Below are 20,423 nucleotides of genomic sequence, written 5' to 3'. Positions count from 1 at the left end.
CGTAAGCGTCCAGAATAGCACGTGGGAGGACTGTTGCGTTCGCAGGACTAGCTACCAGCGTGGTGTATACATTTGCACGTGACTTCTTAATTACGTTAGTATTACAAGTTCTATAAATCGGTAGCTTTGCAGCGAACAGACGCAGACAAGTGGAATGAAGACACTAATTGTAGGAATTGGTGGGTAAGTGATTAAACACACTAATAATTTTGAACCTTTTGCAAAACACCAATTTTACAGCCTACTTCTTTTTAGGTCATTTTGGGACATTTGAGGATATTTTCCATGCTCGAGTTTTATTTATTTATTTTAATTTTTAATGTGAAATCCTTTTTGGTAATTGCTCATATGAGTAGAAAGTACAGGCAGATAAGAAAGGCAACAAAATATATTAGTTTATTAAATGTTAAATTACTCACCAGTGCTGTTTAGCATGCATGTATCACAGAGTAGCAGAGGGCACACGTGTTAGTAAGCCACTGCATATGGCAGTGATGTCAAAACACTGATAGGAGTTGTTTACTCTTTAGACATGTGAGCCCCAATCTCCCTGGGTTTTTTACTTAAATATAACTTAAATACAACAGATAATTGCATTGATTCTCCTAGTATTAATCTAATGTTATGTGTTTAATGATGATCAATGCAAACCTTGTCTGCAAATGCTTATTTTAAATATTCCAAAAAAAGGTTTGCGAACCATGCTTTGAATATCTGCCTCCACAGTAGAAGGTGCAGTTTTAAGATAACCCTTCCTCAGAAAATGGTACATAGGCTGATGGAAGGATGAAAGAAGGGGCACTGAACTTTGCACTGCCTATTTATTACCAACAGCATGCAGGAATTCTTTACTTATCTGCATTTTAAAGTTTTCTAGTTAAACCTCAGACCACACCCAAAACTGCGGATGGGTGTAGTTTGATATGGGGCAAATGCTGGCTGTACCCCTAACTACATCTATTTTTAGGCTGATATACAAATAGCTGAGAGTGTTATAAAAACATGTCAACTGGTACTATTTTAACAACTTTTTTCAAAATAAAAAAAAAGTTCCTTAAAGAATTTAAACCATTTATTTTGCATTTGACAACACATTTTGCAGATAAATAGCCTGTATTTATATAGTGCTTTACTAGTCCCTAAGGACCCCAAAGCACTTTACACAACCAGTCATCCACCCATTCACACAAAAAATAAACAGAACCTGCTAGGGCCTAACTGATGCTGATAGCACCATAATAATCAGTTATTCTTTTTTAATTTTACAATAAATAAAAATAATGAGCAACATTTGCAATGAGGATACCTTAACCCTTTAAAGTCTGTACCATGAAATAATTGCTAGATAATTAAAAATGTATTGTGCAATTTTTCTGACGTCTGCTACAGCAGACGGTGTAGAGTGAAGAGAGTGTGGGCCCAAAAGCACACAATGGAGACGGAGCGAGGAGTTGAACAAAAAGTGAGCCTTTTCGTGGGGGCTGAACAAAACTACAAACAAAAGGCAGGAAGGGAAGTAACAAAACCTAAACTGGGAAAGCTAACCAATACATGAAAACAAGGAACCTGGAAACACAGAGGGAGAAAAGACAAACCAGTGACAGACAGTGGAAGACAGAGGACTAAATACACAAAAGAGTAACGAGGGAATGAGGACCAGGAGGAAAATACAGCTGGGACTAATCACACCCAAGAGACCGGGAGGAAGCAAAACAGAATACACTAACACAAGATGAGGAACTATCAAAATAAAACAGGAAACATGAGACACAGACAGAGACTCGATGCTGGAACTGGGGAAGAACAGAAATGAGAACATAATTTGACGAGATGTGACACCTGGAACACATGAGGAGGCTCAGTAACAAAAGCCTAAGAACTAGAAGTCACAAATATACAACCAGAAACTAACCCAGGACCATGGCATTTATTTAGGTTTCTTGAGGGGGGAAAATCAGAATGATGTTGATGTAGAAGTCTCAAAAACTCACAAAAAACTTATGTATGAAATATAGTACACTAGGCACTAAGGGGTTAAATTTGTTTTTTTAAATATTTGTGACCATGATATATATTGATTGGTGCATATTACAACTAGGAGTGATGGGAGTTACTGCTAGTTGGACATGGCTGCCCTTTCCTTATCCTGGTTCTCCTGGAGGTTGCTTCCTGTTAAAAGGGAGTTTTTCCTTCCCGCTGTCTCCAAGTGCTTCCTCGTCTGATTGTTTTCCTCTTTATTATTGCCAGTAGTTAATGCAATGCGGTATTAAGTAACGCGTTACAGTAACTACGTTATTATTGTGGTAACGAGCACGGTAACTAGTTTCTATGCCAAGATCAGGAATGCGTTAATCGTCACTGGGATTTAGATAGAGTCGTTATTCGTTACTTTGTGTGGTGGCTATGGCGGAGCTTCCACAGATTCAGTAACATTAGCAAGTGGTGGAGGCCAGCAGGTGGATAAGGGAAAGGGGAGGCAGGAGAAGAGACCCGAGGTGGCCACCGGCCCGAGTGTCAGGTGAACTGAACTTCAGGTAAGAAGTTATGACCTGTAGTCTATCTGGGTCAGATATAAGCCAAGTTTAGGTGGAGTTTATTTTCGTTGTGCTGACTTTTTCGTACTGCGTGCTAGCTAGCATGACGGAGTTTCTACAGCTGGGTGGGTGCTATGATGTTACTGATACTGAACTTTATTTTATTCATAAGGTTAGTTAGTAGAGTTGCCAACCGTCCAGTAAAAAACGGAATCGTCCGGTATTCAGAGAAAATATTACGCGTTTTGTATTGAGCTGAACAGGAACACAGTTTGTCCCGTACTTCAGCTAGAATGAAAAAGACACAAAGCTGGAGTTATTCTGTGTCTTTGCTGCGCAGCTGCTTCTTCTTCTCTCATTCTCTCCCCCGCCCTCTCCTGTTGCTACTTCAATCATGAAACTGATCAATGATCAGCTGATCGTCTTTTCTCTCTTGTTTGTTAATCGCTCACTTTGCGCCCGAAAGCAGAAACCAGCGAACGCGGTCGCACTAAACAACAGCAGCACGTTTAAGCTTGATCACCTGTTGTTAGAATTTATTTAATATTACTTTCTAGTATCAGCTGATGTTTGCTGGAGCCATAGCTGTAAAGCTGCTGGTCATGATATCGGTTTGGATATGTGGTGAGAGGGAAACGTGAAGATGAAACCAGGAGATGTCCTTACTGAATCATCATAGCTGAACAGGTGATGGAGAAACAGGTTTACCTTTTAGGTGACATGAATGAGTTGAAGGGAAGTTATGAACTGTTTCTGAGAGACAAATAGCACCAGGATCCTTTGTAGCCGACAGCTGGTAACTGTGCAGGGGCGGATCTAGCAAAGTTTTTGCCAGGGGGCCAGGTAGGGCATTAACAGGGAGAGGGGGGCACAAAGAAATACTTTTCTTTCTTATTCTCATTTAAAATATCTAGCGTTTATTTAATAATTATCAGAGTCTTACAACAAACGATTGATAGATTGATGCATATATACCATCAGAACAGTGTACATCACTGTCACAACAGCGTTTTTTTTTTTTTTTTTTTCATTTAAAGGGTTTATGATTTTTCCTATAATGGTGGGCTAGTCAAAATGCCCAGGGCCAATTTTTTGTCTCAGTCCAGCCCTGTATGCAGTCTGGTGTTACCTACAGCTTCCTATTCGGAAGGCAGAATTTCCGAGTTCTGAGTACAATCGAAAGCAACACGATTGCAGTTTTCCTGTTGGATGTAAAAAGCGCATGTGATGCTGTGATGTAGGGCTAGAATCATGGTGGAAGTCGACGATAGTCCAGGCCTGGGATTTCTCTCCTGGAAATATGCACATTATTTTTTCCTTTCTGTTGATAGGTGGCACACTGCACTTGTGGCAGGATAGTGCTAACATGTAAGCAAGCTAGAAGACTGGCATCCTTGCCGGGTATCCAAGTTAGGGAAGCAACACATTAACAAGAGAATTCTGAGTAAAGCCAAAGTTACTTACCTTAGTAACTAGTTACTTTGAAAGTAACGAGTAACTTGAGATAACTGAGTTACTTTTTATAGAAGTAACTAGTAATTTACTAATTTAAAGTAACTTACCCAACACTGATTATTGCAGAGTCTTTACCTTACAATATAAATCGACTTGAGGCGACTGTTGTTATGATTTGACTATGACTATGGACAAAAACCTGCTGCCAAAGGAGTGGGCAGGTCTTGAAATGAACTTTGAGGCAAGCCTGTGAAGCAACTATCAATGAAAGAGTGGGATGCTGTTCACTGGCATGACCTGGCAGTAAATACATTACAGCGTTACTGCCAGAAAGTTGATTCTGTTCATCTGGATGTAGCATTTTAACTTTTGCTAAAACGCTACGTTATGTCCAGAGGAACAGAATCAGATTTCTGGGATTTCGTCACATGGAGCGTGCATCAGGACATTACAAGCTTTCTGCCCTTTTCTGTTTCTTTCTGTGTGGTTAAAGGTAATTTAATTAAAAGAGGCCCAAAATATGAAAAATGTCATGAGGACATTTACACCTTAAATCATAAAATAAAGCAAGAGTTGACCTATATCGAATCAAATAAACAACACTTTAAAATAAGGCTATGAAGCACAGTTACTGTAGTTTTGTCAGCATTTATGATGTGACTCTCCCATTTCACCGTGACACATAGGTACTCTATTAGATTCAGATCCAGGGACTCTGGTGGCCACTACCAGCCTGAACAGTTCATGTTGTTTTCACCAAATTCTGACCGTACCGTCTGAATATTGCAACAGAAATTGAGACTCATCAGACCCAGCAACATTTTTGCAAACTTCTGTTGTCCAATTTTGGTGAGATTGTGTGAATTGTAGCTGATGTAGCCGATGTTGGTGACACCTGTTGTGGTCTTCTGCAGCTCTAAAACCCAGAAATCCCAGTAGATTAGCAGTTTTTGAACAACCTGGCTCAACAACCATGCCACATTAAAAAAAACTTAAATCATCTTTTTCCCCCAATCAAGGTTTAATTTCAGGTCATCTTCATCATGTCTACATGCATAAATGCAATGAGTTGCTGCCATGTGCCTCTGTCAGTGCGCCCCAGGCCAGCTGTGGCTACATTGTAGCTTGCCATCACCAGTGTGTGAATGTGTGTGTGAATGGGTGAATGACTGAATGTAGTGTAAAGCGCTTTGGGGTCCTTAGGGACTAAGTAAAGCGCTATACAAATACAGGCCATTTACCATTTACCATATGATCGGCCGATTAGATATTCACAAGCAGTTAAGGAGGTGTACCTAATAAAGTGACCAGTGAGTGTATATACACACAAGGCTGATTAGACAAAGGTGAAACTAGAAAGAGGGCAGGAAAACTGTCATATGTGATGACAAGGTGCAGGTGGAAAAAAAGATAGGAAAGGCAAATAAAACAGGAAGTGGAAAAGAAATTAAGAGACAAAACAAAGGGAGAGACAAAAAGGAGCATCAGAATAATTAAAAAACGTATTCAGTTATTTATTCATGAACATATGGATGGCAAGAAACCTCTTTGTCAGTTGCAGTAATTTCGATAATGGAAGGAAACACTGGCTGAGCAGGACATTTTACAGATAAACATTTCTGTATTGACTGTAATTTCAGAGAGTTTAGTTAAATGAAAGAGGCAAACATTAAAAAAAAATATCAAGGCTATTTTTGTAGATTTACTGTTAAAAGTACATGTTCATTAGTTAATGTATGTTCTTTTTCCTTTAGGATGACCAATGGAGGAAAAACTACACTTGCCTCAAGTCTGCAAGAGCAAATACCCAACAGCTGCATCATTGCACAGGATTCATATTTTAAGGTAGACTGTGAGGCTGTGTTCAAGGCATACTGCTACTTTTCCAGCCTTGGTGCAAGCATCACATATGCTTCTTTCTTCAGGATGACTCTGAGGTGCCGATGGACAGCAATGGGTTCAAGCAATATGACAGTAAGGACAATTTGCTTTACACCGTATTACAACATATTAGATAAGACTTATCTAGGACAGATTATTGGAAAAACCTGTGGTGATAAAAGCTAGAAATAGGTTGTTTTTTCTCATAGACCTCTATACAATTAGACTTCTTTGTGCAGCAAGAAAAACCGCCCCCTACTGGTCAGTAGAAAGGTTGCAGGTTTTATGGCATTTGTCCTTCAGCTTCACATTTCAGACTTGATGGCTACATTCATCTTTGATATCCAGACTTATGATCACTACAGAATTTGTAGTTCATCTGTCCATCTAAAAATATGACCTGTGGTATTTTTTTTAAATACACGAGTTCCCAAGTTTTAGCAAACTGGAGAAGTTTTTAAAGTCTGAAAATGTTAATATGCACCACTATTAGGGTCAATAACTGTGAAAAATAGTGTAAGGACATTAAGAAATCCTTTACATGTTTTAAAATTGCATAAAAATGTATGTAAAATATAGAAACGTGGTTGGTTGACTACAATAACATTTCTAAGCATTTTTAAAAAGAAATACAGGGTATTGTAATGTATTGTAATGTGGGGTATCACTGATTTTCTTCTCCATTCATTGCAATCAAATTAAAATTAAATGGTAAAAATGTTTCACAGAACTCAAGGTGACACCTTAAAAATCACTTTTTGTCAATCAACAGTCTGAAAGATATAAAAAAGCCACAATGGCAGAAAATAAAGGAGAAGTATCCAAACAATGGATGTAATATTCATTCAGTTATTAAATTTTTTTCATTTAAAATGTGAAAGAAAGTCATGCTCACTGGTCTATTTAAGTCCTCGAGGCTCTGCACATGCAGATGATGATGAGGGACGTTGACTCCTGGCGAAGAGATCCCGAGTCGTTCCTCAGACAGCAAGGCCTGGAGACCCAGCTTATAGAACCATCAGTCGATAACCAGGTGTTCGTGCTCATAGTGGAAGGCTTCCTCATTTTCAACTACAGGTACACAAATGAGGATTAAATAAAAGGACATCATGTGTGTTTCAGTTATAAATTTAGCAAATGAAAGCTTAAGATTTACAGGACTTTATATTTTGGAAAGTAACTAAATACTTTGTTTATAATACTGGAATTTGCTGTTCATGTCAGTTTTTATGAAATTCTTTTTTTTAAATCACTTGGGGCAATTATTGAGCCTTACGTTAAATGTTAGGCAAAGATACAGCACTGATTAATGTGTTATTGTTTCTAGAAAAAACTGACAGATATAAATAGAAATAATAATTTATACTGAAGAATTTGTGAATTGTGTTTATCTGATGGAGATTTCTACTGGTTTATTATGTTTTACCCTTCCAGGCCTCTGGATGAACTGTTTGACAAAAAATATTTCATGGAAATACCTTATGATGCCTGCAAGAGGAGACGAAGGTATTTATTTAATTATCGAGTATTTATATGAAGTTTTTGACATTTTTTGTGCACTTTTATTCTGTTGTATCGCTTAATGCAAAAAAAAGAAAGTAACTGTGTCTACCTTCTTTGCTGTCTTCAACAGTTTAAGAGTGTACACACCTCCTGATCCTCCTGGCTACTTTGACGGATACGTGTGGCCAATGTACCTGAAAAACCGAGAAGAGATCGAGAGCGACACATCAGAATTTGGTAAAAATGCATGTGTGATGATTAGAACAAATGATTATTAAACAAAACAAAACAAACTGCACTATCACTGAATGATAAAATAAATGACACTGATGTGGGGTTTTTTAATGTGGCATTTCCCCCCCAGTATTTCTGGATGGTTTGAAGCCAAAAGAAGAGCTGCTGGCAGCTGTGTGTAAAGATCTTTGTCAGGAAATACAAAGACTCAGAGGTAAGTCTGTCTGCTTGATATTGTTTTGCTATTTTGTTTGAAATATATTATCTACTTTAAAACTAGATTACTACGTTTTATGTATACAATAAGAAAATCATCTGATCACAAAAATCTGTGTCAGGTATGCATGATTGTTCCTTATTCTGAAAAACAAGTTTTCCAGACTTTTGTAGTTAAATAATTTTAGTTTTAAATCATTTCTAAGATTAAGAATCATATGAAGTGCTTTCTGTATAAGCCAGCAAAAACACGAGGACCTAACTGTGCCAATTCATAATTTGAATAATAAATAAATATTTATTATTTGAGTTTAAGTTTGTACCATTTTGTCTATTTTCTTTTCAGAGAAAAACTGAATTGACCAGCGTATTATTTATTTGCCATTTGAAGATGAAGATCACTGCTCCCATGGATGTTAGGACCACTCTCAATTAGACTAATGTGTGACTGAAAGGACCAAATTTAGCTGTGTGAATATCCTGGAATAAAAGAGCTGTAGCATCTGAAGTTATCTGCCTGGAGACTGAAGCAAATGTCTTTACCATAAATGTACAGTATTTTGAAAAGACAAACACTGTGGGACATATAAATGTGATGTTTGAGGACTTGCAGTTTACTAATCCAATAATCGTATCGGTATGTGTAAGCTTAAGTTTGGTTTTAACTCCATTTTCTTACTCGATCCCTGCATCCTGTGAGGAAATTTTTAAAGTTTGTTTTTTTCTAATATGTTCTGTAGAATAAATTGTTAAGTGTACATCCATTAAAACAGCTTAACAGAAACACTAAACGTTATCTGATGTCTGTGTATCATTTATCATAATTCGTTGTTATCTGACGACTGAACTGAATATACTGGAGACAGATTAATCTTCCTCTTGTGTAGGGGTCAGCACAGACTTGTTTTTAGGTTTTAAAAACATAAAACGGCCTTTTAAAAATTGTATTTAAATTTAGATTTTGCTCTGCTAAAGGCAGAGGACACAAAACAGAAATATGGATGAGCCGGTTTCTGAAGAGGACAATGATATGAGGTCTTATGAGGCGGTCATGGGGACTGAAGCTGCTCTTCCTGTAACACACAAATTCAAAAGCGGTACCATCTTTTGGAGTCCAGTACCTTGTGGCTTATATGGCAGGGCAACTGCTACAAATGTCATCAAAATGACCCCTGGGATTGCAAGGTTTTCTGTGACAAGAATAAGTGACACCAAAACATGTTTTGATCTGGTTATGCCAATGTCACTAAAGAGAGTTGTCATTGGTGTGACAAATCTTGAAAAAAAATGTCTATGGTGACATTTGGAATGACACTGATGAGGAATACCTGGACTATCTGTTGATGGGATACATTAACAGGGAGAAATATTTTCCAGGCAACAACGTCCCTTCAGACCTTTTGAATGATATGAAGAGTCTTCAGATCTGACAACAGATACTAGAGCAAAATCTGACAAGCTTGCTTCCATCAGGGGTGACTCGTTGACATGACTACCAAGCAACACAATATCATGTTTCACAATTTCTTTGAGGAAAGTATTGCCTTACATATATACCTTACATTTAGTAACAGTAAGATAACTTGATAAGCTTTTATTTTTTAGAAACAAAAATCTCTTGATGTTCAGTTTACCTTTTGGGGGGGGGGGGGGGGGGGTGTTTCAGTTTTTATTTACATTTTATAGCATCCTGATTTTGTCATGGTTTACTTCTATTTATTTATTTTTTATTATTTGTTAACCTCTGTTCTTAGCCTCAGGTGGAATAGCTTGGCTAGCACCTTCCCTCTGATCCGCCCCTGGGTGGAGCCTTCTGGCTCATGTTGTCGTTCCCCCAGCTGTTTTCTATGGCGTAATCAAGAGCTTGGCTGTTGGGTGCCACAGTTCTCAGATTGTCCTGACATGGTGACCGTCAGGCCTCCTTGGTTTTGAGTAATTTCCTGCACTTACCTTGTGTAACCTGTATTTTCTGCTCCTCCTCTAGCTGCCAGGAAACCTTTGAACTCCAAGTCAAACACTCCTGTGGACTGTGAGCACCTCCAGGCAGTTTTTCTTATTTACTACCTGCAAGTGGAATGACTTACAAGGTCTCCGCCTGCGTCCTTTTGACCAAGTACTCCTTTTGAACTCCCCCATGCCATCTTTTTATGTTAGACTTTTACAATCAATTACAAATACAGCAATACTCATTCCTACTTACCTGGTACTCCACTAATAGTCACTCTCCTGTCTGACAGAGCTCCCAGTAGCATGGCTGTTAACTCAGTTAAGCAACTAGTCACTTACAAGAACCTGCTTTTCCGTTTTCTAATGAAGACATGCAAACATCTGCTTGACTCTGCTCACGGAGTCCAGTTTATACCAAACTATGCCTTTTTTGGAGTTGTTGTACTTTTGCCCATTTGGAAGAAAGCTCGGGATGCAAACAATCCTCCATGAGTGGAAAGGCTGGAGTGCTCAAATGGTGCACAGTTGTTTTGGTGACTCAAATCCTTCCTAGTGATTCAGGTTAGTCCTTTAACATATGAAAGTAAAGCATTAAGTGACATTTTACATAAACATTATGTATGGCATTTAAATGCATGTTAAGCTTCGGTGGTTACAATAACATCTTGTTGTTGCATAACGTGTGTTTGCCTAAACCGAATGTTGAATTTTTCCATTTACACAAGCAGCCTTCATGTCAGTGTTTCCTTATGCCCGCAAGAATTTGGGCGGGCTGTATTAGAAACCCTTGGAGCACCAATTGCTTTTTTTTTTTTTTTTTTTTTTTTTTACCCTCTTCCTAAACCATAAGCCATCTGTCTGCATAATTTAAGGTAGGAATGTGTGTTCATCAGTGGTTGAAGTTACAAAAAACATGTGTTACACAATCTGTGAATCAACTGTATCGGTTACAAAATCAGTTGTTTTTGCCACTTTAACATAAAGCATTAGAAAAGTTGCGACAGTCATGCATGGGGATTGTTATTTTGGTCTCTTATGAGGAACTTGTATTTAAACAACACTATTGGAAAAATACGCCTGCAACACCTTTAAACTTTTTAAACTTTAACTTTGGAACAGAAACTTGTCTGACAGCAGTTTTTATCCATGCATGAACCTGCAGCTGGCTGCTATAGTGGTCACATGTCCTCTACTATAAACCTCAGCACAAACCAATGAGGCTACGTAATTTCCAATAAACTCAATGATCAAAAATGTTGCCAAAAACTCCGCGCTGTCAGCAAAACCTTTGTTTACCTCAGCAGTCATGTTGCTTGACCGGCATGTGCGGTACAGGAGTTGTCACATGTAAATCTGGGCATTCCTCACTTCCCTGAACTGACTATATCCTATTCTAACACGACTTATACAAGTCGGCTGCTTTCATTATCCACAGCTCTGACAGCTTTGTAAAAGAAGACTGCTCTGCTGAACTAAGCTGGTGACCAAAAACATGTTTAACACAGGTGTTTCGACCTATCTGTGCTTGTTTTTTGCCTGCTGCTTCTGCTGCAGCAGAGCTATGCCGACTAAACGCAACAACGAGGCTGTGAATGACAGATCTGTGATAGGTGAGTAAAATACACCATCAGGACTTTATATTTGGTATTTCACTCACAGAGATGCACATCTTTAGAAAGCAGAGCGAATCACTTCTGTAGCTGTGTCCCTGTTGACTGTTCAATCAGAGCTGCTGTGATTTTTGTTCCACAGGTGTTTTAACTCAGGTTGTTACAGATGAAATTATGAAACCATTTGGGAGGACTTACATACCTTCCTCTTACGTGAAATACATCGAGTCTGGGGGCAGCAGAGTGATGCCTATAAGGTGGGTTGAGTCATTTAAGAGTAAAGATGAGCTTTTAAAGAAGTCTGTTCTGTTGGCTCCAATGAAAAGGAAAGAACTGGGTGTATTTAGAGCTCATTATGCCTATTAAACCTCACTCAAAACAACAGTGTCTTTAAATCTGCATATTAAAAACAGAGAGAGGGTTTTTTTTTTAGTTTTTTTTTTAAGGAGACTCATTTTGAGTCATTGGAGCTTGGTGACTTTGCATCAGCGTTCAACATTAGGTGAATGTTAACTCGCCTAATGTTTACGTTGTTGCTGACATTTTGTGGAAGAAGAAGAAGTTGACCCCCCTGTGTGAGCTCACCATTGTGTAGTCTGAACAATGGAAAATAGTACAACGCTCATTGTTTTTTGTTTCCCTGCACAGATTAACTCTGACTACATCTGAATATGAGAACATTTTCATGAAGATAAACGGGTGAGCTGCTGTATATTGATTTAAATGTGTTGGCAACTGAAATTTGTGTCTAAATAGATTACATTATTTGCCATGTGATGTCGGTTCAGGTTGATTTTCATTGGGGGAAATGCAGATTTGGAGACTTCAGACTTTGCCCGGGTGGCGAAGATTTTTTACAGGCTCGCTCTGGCGGTTAGTATAGAACATCATTCTCTGTTTATTGTTTTCTGCTTCAAAGCCTGTCTCGTTTGTGCAGAAATGAACTCCTCTTAGGGGAAGATCTTGTACCTGTCCTGAAGGTTTCCAATGCTTAATAGCAAAGAAAAATAAGAGCTTCTTCTTTAACAACATTTGAACACTTACACTTGGCATTTTGAAATTCTGCTCTACAAAATTAACGTTAACTTCAATCAATTATTAATAGTTTGAGGTTAATCTTTGCACCGAGAACATTGTTTAAGATCAAGACTAGTTTGTTAATATGACGTACACTTGCCCTACATGTGCAGGACATTTAAGCTACTGTTGATTGCAAAAGGGAAAAAAAAATTAGCAACATTTTGTATGTTAGCGTAAATTTTCGTTTTGGTTTCCTGCTGTTGGTGCAGAAAAATTACATTTCCAACTTCCTGTGACTTTCAGGCTAATGATGCCGGGGACTACTTCCCTATTTGGGGCACATGCATGGGAATGCAGCTACTCACTGTGCTGGTGGCTGGTGAAAATCTCCTGACAAAAACCCCAGCTGAGAACTTAGCATTGCCCCTCAACTTAACCACAGGTTCGTGCTTGGTTGCTGTCTTTATGTGAATCTGTGTTATTTTTTTTACTCTTTGAATTAACTGGAGGAATGTGTTTTTGTATGTATGCATGCATGCAAGCAAGCTAGCTGGAACTTTTTTTTTTCTCAGTGGTTAGAAATTTTTTGCAGAAGAGTGCCTGAACAAAACAATTGGTGTCAGTAGAGGCAATTTACAAATCTGGGGGATTTTTGGCCCCAACTTTAAATGCTCTTTCTGCATATATGTGATGTGCTCTTTGGATGAGGTTGCTGTTGTAATTCTTTGACCCTAACTTTACTCTTACCCTAAGAACCCCCTCTTGAGCCTCTGTTCTTGCCCGGATGGTGTGGAACCTTCAACGGGTCCTTCAGTATCTGAGCTGCTCTAGAGCAGCATCTCCTGGTATAGATGTCCTGAAGGGAGGGGAGAGCAGTCCTGCAGCAGCGTTCTGCTGTACGCTCTCTGAAGAGCTTTTTTGTCCTTGACACAGCTGTTCCCATACCAGTATGTGATGTTCTGTGTGAAGATGCTCTCCACAGCGCCTGCATAGAAAGTCCTGAGGATCCCTGAGAGACCCTGAACTTCCTCAGTTGTCGTAGGTGGTGCAGGCGTTGCCTAGCCTTTTAGGACTGGACCTGAATGTGGGCAGATCATGTCAGATCTGAGGAGATGTGGACACTGAGGTACTTGAAGGACTATACCGTCTCCACTGGAGCGCCGTTGATGGTAATGGGCTTGTAGTCTCTGTGCTTACTCCTTCTGAAGTCCACCACCAGCTCCTTGGTCTTGCAGACGTTCAGCTCCACTTGGTTGTTCCGGCACCACGATGCCAGATTCTTCACTTCATCCATGTAGGCCGCCTCATTGTTATTGGAGATGGCACCCAACACCACTGTGTCGTCAGCAAACTTCATAATTGTATTGGAGCCATGGGTGGCCACACAGTCTGAAGTGCAGAGGGAGTAGAGCAGTGGAGAGAGGACACAGCCCTGTAGCGCTCCTGTGTTGATGGTGATGCTGTCGGAGACGCACCTACCCACCCTCACCACCTGAGTTCTGCCAGTGAGGAAGTCCAACACCCATGCACACAGACGGCTGTTGTGTCCTAGATAGATCCCTCAGCTTTGTGAACAGTCTGCTGGGCACTATTGTGTTAAATGCTGAACTGTAATCAGCAAACAGCAGTCTCACATAGTTACCCTGTTTTTTGTCCACGTGGCTAAGGATGGTGTGCAGAACATGGGCGATGGCGTCCTCCGTGGATCTGTTGAGTCATTAGGTGAACTGGAGCGGATCTGTGGTGTTTGGGATGGAGGATGAATCAGTGCAACTGGCCAGTAGTTATTTAGGCATGAGGGCTTGTTGTTCTTGGGCACAGGGATGATGATGATGGATCTCTTGAAGCATTAAATTGTTAAATTATTAAATTGTTCTCAAAAGCTTTGTCAGTTAGAGAACAAATAAAATAATCAAACTGAGATGCATCAAAAAATATTCAAATTTATTCCCCCCAAAAGTCTATTTTTGCCTTTCTTCAGAGTGTGAGGTTAGACATATCAGCTATGATGACTTCTGAAGATCTCTGAACAGTTAAATTGCCTAGATTGTCTTATCCTAAACTGATATATCTATTCAGATGTCAAAGGAGCTTGCAAAGAAAAGCGTCTGGACTTCTTTAAGTTACTTGAAGACGTTTCACCTCTCATCAGTTCTGAGGTCAAATGGTGGAGAGTCCCAGATATAAACCTAGTGGGAGTAACCCCCCACAGAGGGACAAAAGGACCCCTGATGATCCTCTAATCGCCTGAGCCAAGGTGTGAAACTGGGCGTGGGTCCCAATCAGCCAGAGTTTCGGGTGCGTTCATTGTGAAACCTGGCCCCACCTTATCATGCGAATTCCTGAGGTCAGATGGCCCAGGATGTGAGTGGGCGTTAAGGCGTCAGGGAAGGGATCTCAAAACTGGATTATAGATGGCAGAGAGTTGGTGTCGTAAACCCCCGCCTCTGTTCAAAGATGGTCGCTCACAGTGGACATAGATGGCTTCTTTCACTCCTCTTTCAAACCATCTATCCTCTCTGTCCAAAATGTGAACATTGGCATCCTCGAAAGAGTGTCCTTTATCCTTAAGATGCAGATGGACTGCTGAGTCTTGTCCTGTGGAGGTGGCTCTTCTGTGTTGTGCCATGCGCTTGTGAAGTGGCTGTTTGGTCTCTCCAATGTAGAGGTCTGGGCATTCCTCGCTGCACTGTACAGCATACACCACATTGTTAAGTCTGTGTTTTGGCGTTTTGTCTTTCGGGTGAACCAGTTTTTGTCTGAGCGTGTTGCTGGGTCTGAAATACACTGGGATGTCGTGCTTGGAGAAAACTCTCCTGAGTTTCTCTGATACACCGGCTACATAGGGGATGACAATGTTGTTGCGTCTGTCCTTCTTATCCTCCCTCGCTGGTGTCTGGTCTTCTTTTCTGTGCCTCTTTGCTGACTTTACGAACGCCCATTTAGGATAGCCGCACGTTTTGAGTGCTTCCTTTACATGTGTGTGTTCCTTCTTTTTTCCTTCAGGCTTAGAGGGAACATGTTCTGCCCGGTGGTGTAGGGTCCTAATTACTCCAAGTTTGTGTTCCAGAGGGTGATGGGAGTCAAAGAGGAGGTACTGGTCCGTGTGTGTGGGCTTCCGGTAAACTTCGATGTTGAGTTTGCCGTTCTCTTCAATGTGCACAGCGCAGTCCAGGAAAGGCAAACAGTCGTCCTTTGTGTCTTCCCTGGTGAACTTGATGTTTTTATCCACAGCGTTAATGTGCGCAGTGAAGGATTCCACTTCTTGTGTCTTGATTTTGACCCAGGTGTCGTCTACATATCTGTACCAGTGGCTGGGTACTCTTCCTTTGAAAGAGCCAAGAGCCTTCCTTTCCACTTCCTCCATGTAAAGGTTGGCTACAATAGGTGACACGGGGGAGCCCATGGCACAGCCATGTTTTTGTCTGTAAAAGCCTTCGTTGTATTTGAAATATGTAGTGGTGAGGCAGAGGTCTAACAGTGTGCAAATCTGATCGGGTGTGAAGTTGGTCCTGTCCTCCAAGGAGCTGTCTTCTTGTAGTCGTTTTCTGACAGTCTCCACGGCCTCCGTGGTGGGTATGCAAGTGAAGAGAGAGACTACATCAAAGGACACCATGGTTTCATCTGGATCCAGGGTAAGTTTCTGGACCTTGTCGGTGAAGTCGGTGGAGTTCTTGATGTGGTGTGGGGTGTTCCCCACAAGAGGCGCAAGGATGGTAGCAAGGTGTTTAGCAATGTTATAAGTGGCTGAGTTTATGCTACTGACTATGGGTCTGAGTGGGACAGCTTCCTTGTGGATTTTAGGAAGTCCGTAAATGCAGGGTATGGCATCCCCTGGGTAAAGGCGGTGATATGTAAGGCGAAACTCTGGCTGATTGGGACCCACACCCAGTTTCACACCTTGGCTCAGGCGATTAGAGGATCATCAGGGGGTCCTTTTGTCCCTCTGTGGGGGGTTACTCCCACTAGGTTTATATCTGGGACTCTCCACCATTTGACCTCAGAACTGAAGAAGCTTCTCGGATGAGAGGTGAAACGTCTTCAAGTAACTTAAAGAAGTCCAGACGCTTTTCTTTGTAAGCTCCTTTGACTACGATGACCTGGATGACTGAGAACCTTCAGACATATCTATTCAGATGTTTTTTTTCTTCTTTTGTGTTAAATGTGTTCAATTTTATAAGTGGACTTAATCAAATACCCTTTTGTGTTGCGTGCAGAAGTGCAGTCCAGCCGGATGTTCAATACTTTCCCAGATGAGCTCATCAATGCTTTGACCCAGGAACCTCTGACTGGCAATTTTCACAACTATGGAATTACAATAAAGGTACAGCATGAGCCTTCTTCTGACCAGTGTCGCCAAACAGAAAGTTTTACTTCCTCTGTTAGGTTTTGAATAGTTATTGTTTGGAGAAATAAAATCCCAGCCAATGATCACAGTTAGGAGCGTTCGTTTCAGCAGGGGATTAACAGATATACTTTACAGATATATCTTTTAATCTGCATTCAGAATGAATTTGTCTGCCATGAAAAGAGTTGTCGTCATTTGAGCGGACATTAAACAAAGCATTAGTAGAAATGAAGCCCAAAAGCGAATTCTTCTAATAAATCCAAACAGTTCTGAGTATTGCATACAAGAAGGAGAGTTAAAATAATAACAAATAGAGACACTTAAATGATAACTGCTAATATGACGAATGTTCTCACAGGACTTCCAGGAAAATGAGATGCTACAGAGTTTCTTCACCATCTTGTCAACAAACATCGCTAAGAACGGAGCTCACTTTGTGTCAACTTTCGAAGGTTAAAAGGTTTATTTTTTTATTTGGGAAGCTGAAGGATTTCCATGCAACAGCACTGTACCAAGAGATATATTGTTTTGTTCTGACAGGTAAAAGATATCCTTTCTACGGAGTTCAGTGGCACCCGGAGGTGAATCGTTTTCAGTGGTACAGAAAGCTGAACTTCCCTCACTCCCGTCACGCTGTGCAGTTTTCGTCGCTGCTAGCTGAATTTTTTGTCAATGAAGGTAACATGACAAGCATGCATTATCAAAAAACATACACTGTCACGGTCTGGCTGGCAGACTGTGGGGATGTGGGGAAGGAGGACCCAGGCGCGGAGCTCAAAGTTCAAGCAGTGCGTTTATTTACAGAGGGTGATATCAAACAACAATAAATCCCCGTGTTTTTCCCCAGACTCCCGTGTCGTGCCCTCCAAGTGCTCTCTGCTCCCGTGTCTGCACTCCCGGTGCTCGCTGCTCCTTAAGCCTTCCACGCTCCTCCTGCGGGAAACAATAGCGGCAGCAGTCAGGACACTGAACAATGGCAGGCATACACTACACGACCAAAACCTAAACTGGGTAACTAACGTGGAGTCCCAAGCAATGATCCCGCGTCGGTGGGAGCTCCAAGACTCTCTTAAGTAGCTCCCCCGACGAGGCCTGATCAGCAGCAGGTGTGTGGCTTCGGGTGTGGCCAGTCCCCTTGCAGGGCCACACCCTCCAGGCCTGACGCCGCCTATAAACAAGTGCTCAGCCACCCACGCACAGAGAAGGGGAAGCAACACCAAAATACACAACAATAGCACAGGTCCATGACTGCCCAGGGGTCCTGGGTCGCCCAGTCCCAGGACCCTGACATACACTGCTCAACAAAATTAAAGGAACACTTTTTAATCAGAGTATAGTATCAACCCAATTAAACTGGGATATTAATCTAGTCGAATAAGAAGCAGAGGGAGTTGTTAATCAGTTTTCAGTTGCATTGGTGTTACATGAACTCAACAGATGCATTCAGCTAGGGTCAATGTCACTACTGGTAGCATAAGGTGATACATGGACCCTACATAGGTTTCACAGGTAGTCCAACACCTCCAGGATAACACAGCAGCGTGTACAATGACCAAAAGGAGTTGGACAGAGCTATAGAAGGTCCTAACACATCACCAGGACTGGTATCTGCTCCTTTTTGAAACAAGGAACAGGATGAGCACTGCTGGAGTCCTACAAAATCACTTCCAGTAGGCCACTAGTATGAATGTCTCTGACCTTTGTGGTGACCGCTATTTCCTGGTGAAACCAACTTAACTAATCAGCATCACTGATGCAAACCTTATATAAAACAGCGTGCTATCTTCTCATGAACTGCTTTCAGAACTGTGGGTATATTTATCGCCCTGTTTTGATCAGTTTCACTTGCAGACGTGAAAAAACAAAAAAAAACAACTTCACAGGACTCCATGCAGTGCTGTGTAAACTAGTAGCTTGCAGAACCACTTTTAGTGGCAATAGCTTAAGTAATCCTTTTGTGTGACTTTATCGGTCTGTCACGTCACTGTGGAGGAATTTGGGCCCTCTGTTCTTTACAGCAGTGCTTCAGTTCATTAAAGATTGCAGTTTATGCATGGCACCTTTAGGTTCCCGTGACAGGATTTCACTATGGTTGAGGTCTGGAATTTGGGCCGTTGCAACACCTTGATTCTTTCCTTTTGATTTCTTTTTTTTTTTAGCCATTCTGTTGCAGGTTTGCTGCTGTGCTTGGGATCGTTGTCCCAACAATTTTGGATAAAGCACGTGAAGAGTACACTATGAATTTAGACGCTTTCGATTAAATTGGCTAAGTAGAAAGGCTACACAGGCCCCACTGTGCGCTGTAACAGGAACAGGAAGTGATACTACTTACCGCAGAGCGAGCTAACACCCAGTGAGATGCAGTGATGGAGCATCACTAGTATTTGAAGTTCATGGTTAACTTGGTGACTGCAAGGCATGCAGGTCCTGTGGCTGGAAAAAGAGCACAAATAATTACCCCCCACCATTGTGCTTGGCAGCTGGTGTGAGGGGTTAGTGCTCATTTGCATTTTCTTGGTTTTCTCCAAACATCTCTACTTTGGTCTTGGCTTTCCAAAGAACTTTGTTCCAGAAATCTTGCAGTTTGTTCAGATGCATCTTTGCAAACCTAAACTGTGCTGCCATGTTCTTTTTAGGAAAAATGTCGCTTTGTCTTGGCAGCCCTTCCAAACAAGCTATATTTGTATCCATCAGTATACTCTCATGCGTTGTAGCATTTAACATGGTTACTAAAGCCCGAGTATGAGATGTCTTGTTTTGGCTCTTGTTTGTTTTGTTTCTTTAAATTTCTGAGTATTGCACTTGAAGTGAATTTGCTGGGATGTCCTCTTCTGGAAAAACTATGGCACACACCTAAACGCTCCAAACTTGCAAACTGTCAAAATTTCTGCTTGTATAGAAGGGGTCTATAAAATTGTTACTTGCTGTCGATTATTTTATCAAGTGAGTTTGATTAATTGCTATTAAAGAAGTAAACATATACTTAGTTTTTCACAGGATTTTCACATGACCGCCATTAAGCTATTTTATTCTAACGTAACCTAACCACATGTATGTCTGCTCTGCTTTGTTTAGCAAGGAGAAGTTTACATCACTTTGACAGTCCTGCAGAAGAGGAATCCTCACTGATTTACAGCTACTCACCTGTCTATGTCGCAAACATCACAGCATATGAGCAGGCCTACTTCTTCTGAGCTACTCCTGCAGCTGAATGGATCTCTGCACATGTAAATGTTTATATGCTCTAGTGTCTGTAGTACGCTCGTAAAGTCTGCTGGTTTTAATCTCAGATAATCAAAAGTGCTGTTTAAACCTTTGTGCTGATTCAGAGTATATTTGTATTTCACTAAGGAAGTATTTTTGCTGGCAATTATGGCATTACCGACCCAGAACTATTACTTTAATGGCAAAAATAACACATTAATGTGGTCGTTTATCATAGTGAAGTGTGACTGTGTTTGAAGTAAACATCAGGATAGATTTTAGGAGAACTAGGTCCACGTCTTTTGTACTTGGTTGTCATTTAATAAACAATTTTTTTTAATGTGTGTGGCGTTTTTTTTTTTTTAAATTTTAAGGCCAAGTGAAAAATATCTTCCAGTTCTACTTAATAATTAAGCGATCAATTTCTTATGACCAACATGGGAATCATAAATGTGTTACCTACTTTGCTCT

At 40.7% G+C, this 20,423-nt stretch overlaps 2 protein-coding genes across 2 annotated transcripts; both read left to right on the top strand.

The window, feature by feature from the left end:
- The first annotated feature begins 2,514 nt into the window (after positions 1–2,514).
- On the top strand, positions 2,515–8,734 carry nmrk1 (nicotinamide riboside kinase 1). The gene is made up of 8 exons (XM_085425905.1): positions 2,515–2,534; positions 5,744–5,834; positions 5,915–5,963; positions 6,779–6,947; positions 7,305–7,376; positions 7,504–7,610; positions 7,738–7,821; positions 8,170–8,734. Exons 2-8 carry the CDS (start codon positions 5,745–5,747, stop codon positions 8,178–8,180), a joined length of 582 nt encoding a protein of 193 aa, XP_085282031.1. The 5' UTR covers positions 2,515–2,534; position 5,744; the 3' UTR covers positions 8,181–8,734.
- A 753-nt stretch (positions 8,735–9,487) lies between these two features.
- Positions 9,488–20,266, top strand: LOC146657653 (gamma-glutamyl hydrolase). The gene is made up of 9 exons (XM_085425904.1): positions 9,488–11,380; positions 11,523–11,637; positions 12,029–12,079; positions 12,169–12,253; positions 12,704–12,842; positions 16,618–16,724; positions 17,107–17,200; positions 17,289–17,426; positions 19,824–20,266. Exons 1-9 carry the CDS (start codon positions 11,263–11,265, stop codon positions 19,940–19,942), a joined length of 966 nt encoding a protein of 321 aa, XP_085282030.1. The 5' UTR covers positions 9,488–11,262; the 3' UTR covers positions 19,943–20,266.
- The last annotated feature ends 157 nt before the right edge of the window (positions 20,267–20,423 follow it).

Source organism: Rhamphochromis longiceps, linkage group LG12 (assembly GCF_057381845.1).
Source record: "Rhamphochromis longiceps isolate RC_006_pf linkage group LG12, R_longiceps_female_GT1.1, whole genome shotgun sequence".
NCBI classification, from domain to species: domain Eukaryota; kingdom Metazoa; phylum Chordata; class Actinopteri; order Cichliformes; family Cichlidae; genus Rhamphochromis; species Rhamphochromis longiceps.
This window is presented reverse-complemented; position numbering and strand designations above follow the sequence as displayed.

Excerpts from the sequence above, each read along its gene's own strand:
- nmrk1 (XM_085425905.1), top strand. The coding sequence starts at position 5,745 with ATGACCAATGGAGGAAAAACTACACTTGCCTCAAGTCTGCAAGAGCAA. Across the intron at positions 6,948-7,304 it reads TTCCTCATTTTCAACTACAG|GCCTCTGGATGAACTGTTTG; the intron begins GTACACAAATGA and ends TTACCCTTCCAG. Across the intron at positions 7,611-7,737 it reads GAGCGACACATCAGAATTTG|TATTTCTGGATGGTTTGAAG; the intron begins GTAAAAATGCAT and ends TTTCCCCCCCAG.
- LOC146657653 (XM_085425904.1), top strand. The coding sequence starts at position 11,263 with ATGTTTAACACAGGTGTTTCGACCTATCTGTGCTTGTTTTTTGCCTGC. Across the intron at positions 12,254-12,703 it reads TTTACAGGCTCGCTCTGGCG|GCTAATGATGCCGGGGACTA; the intron begins GTTAGTATAGAA and ends TGTGACTTTCAG. Across the intron at positions 17,427-19,823 it reads TGAATTTTTTGTCAATGAAG|CAAGGAGAAGTTTACATCAC; the intron begins GTAACATGACAA and ends TGCTTTGTTTAG.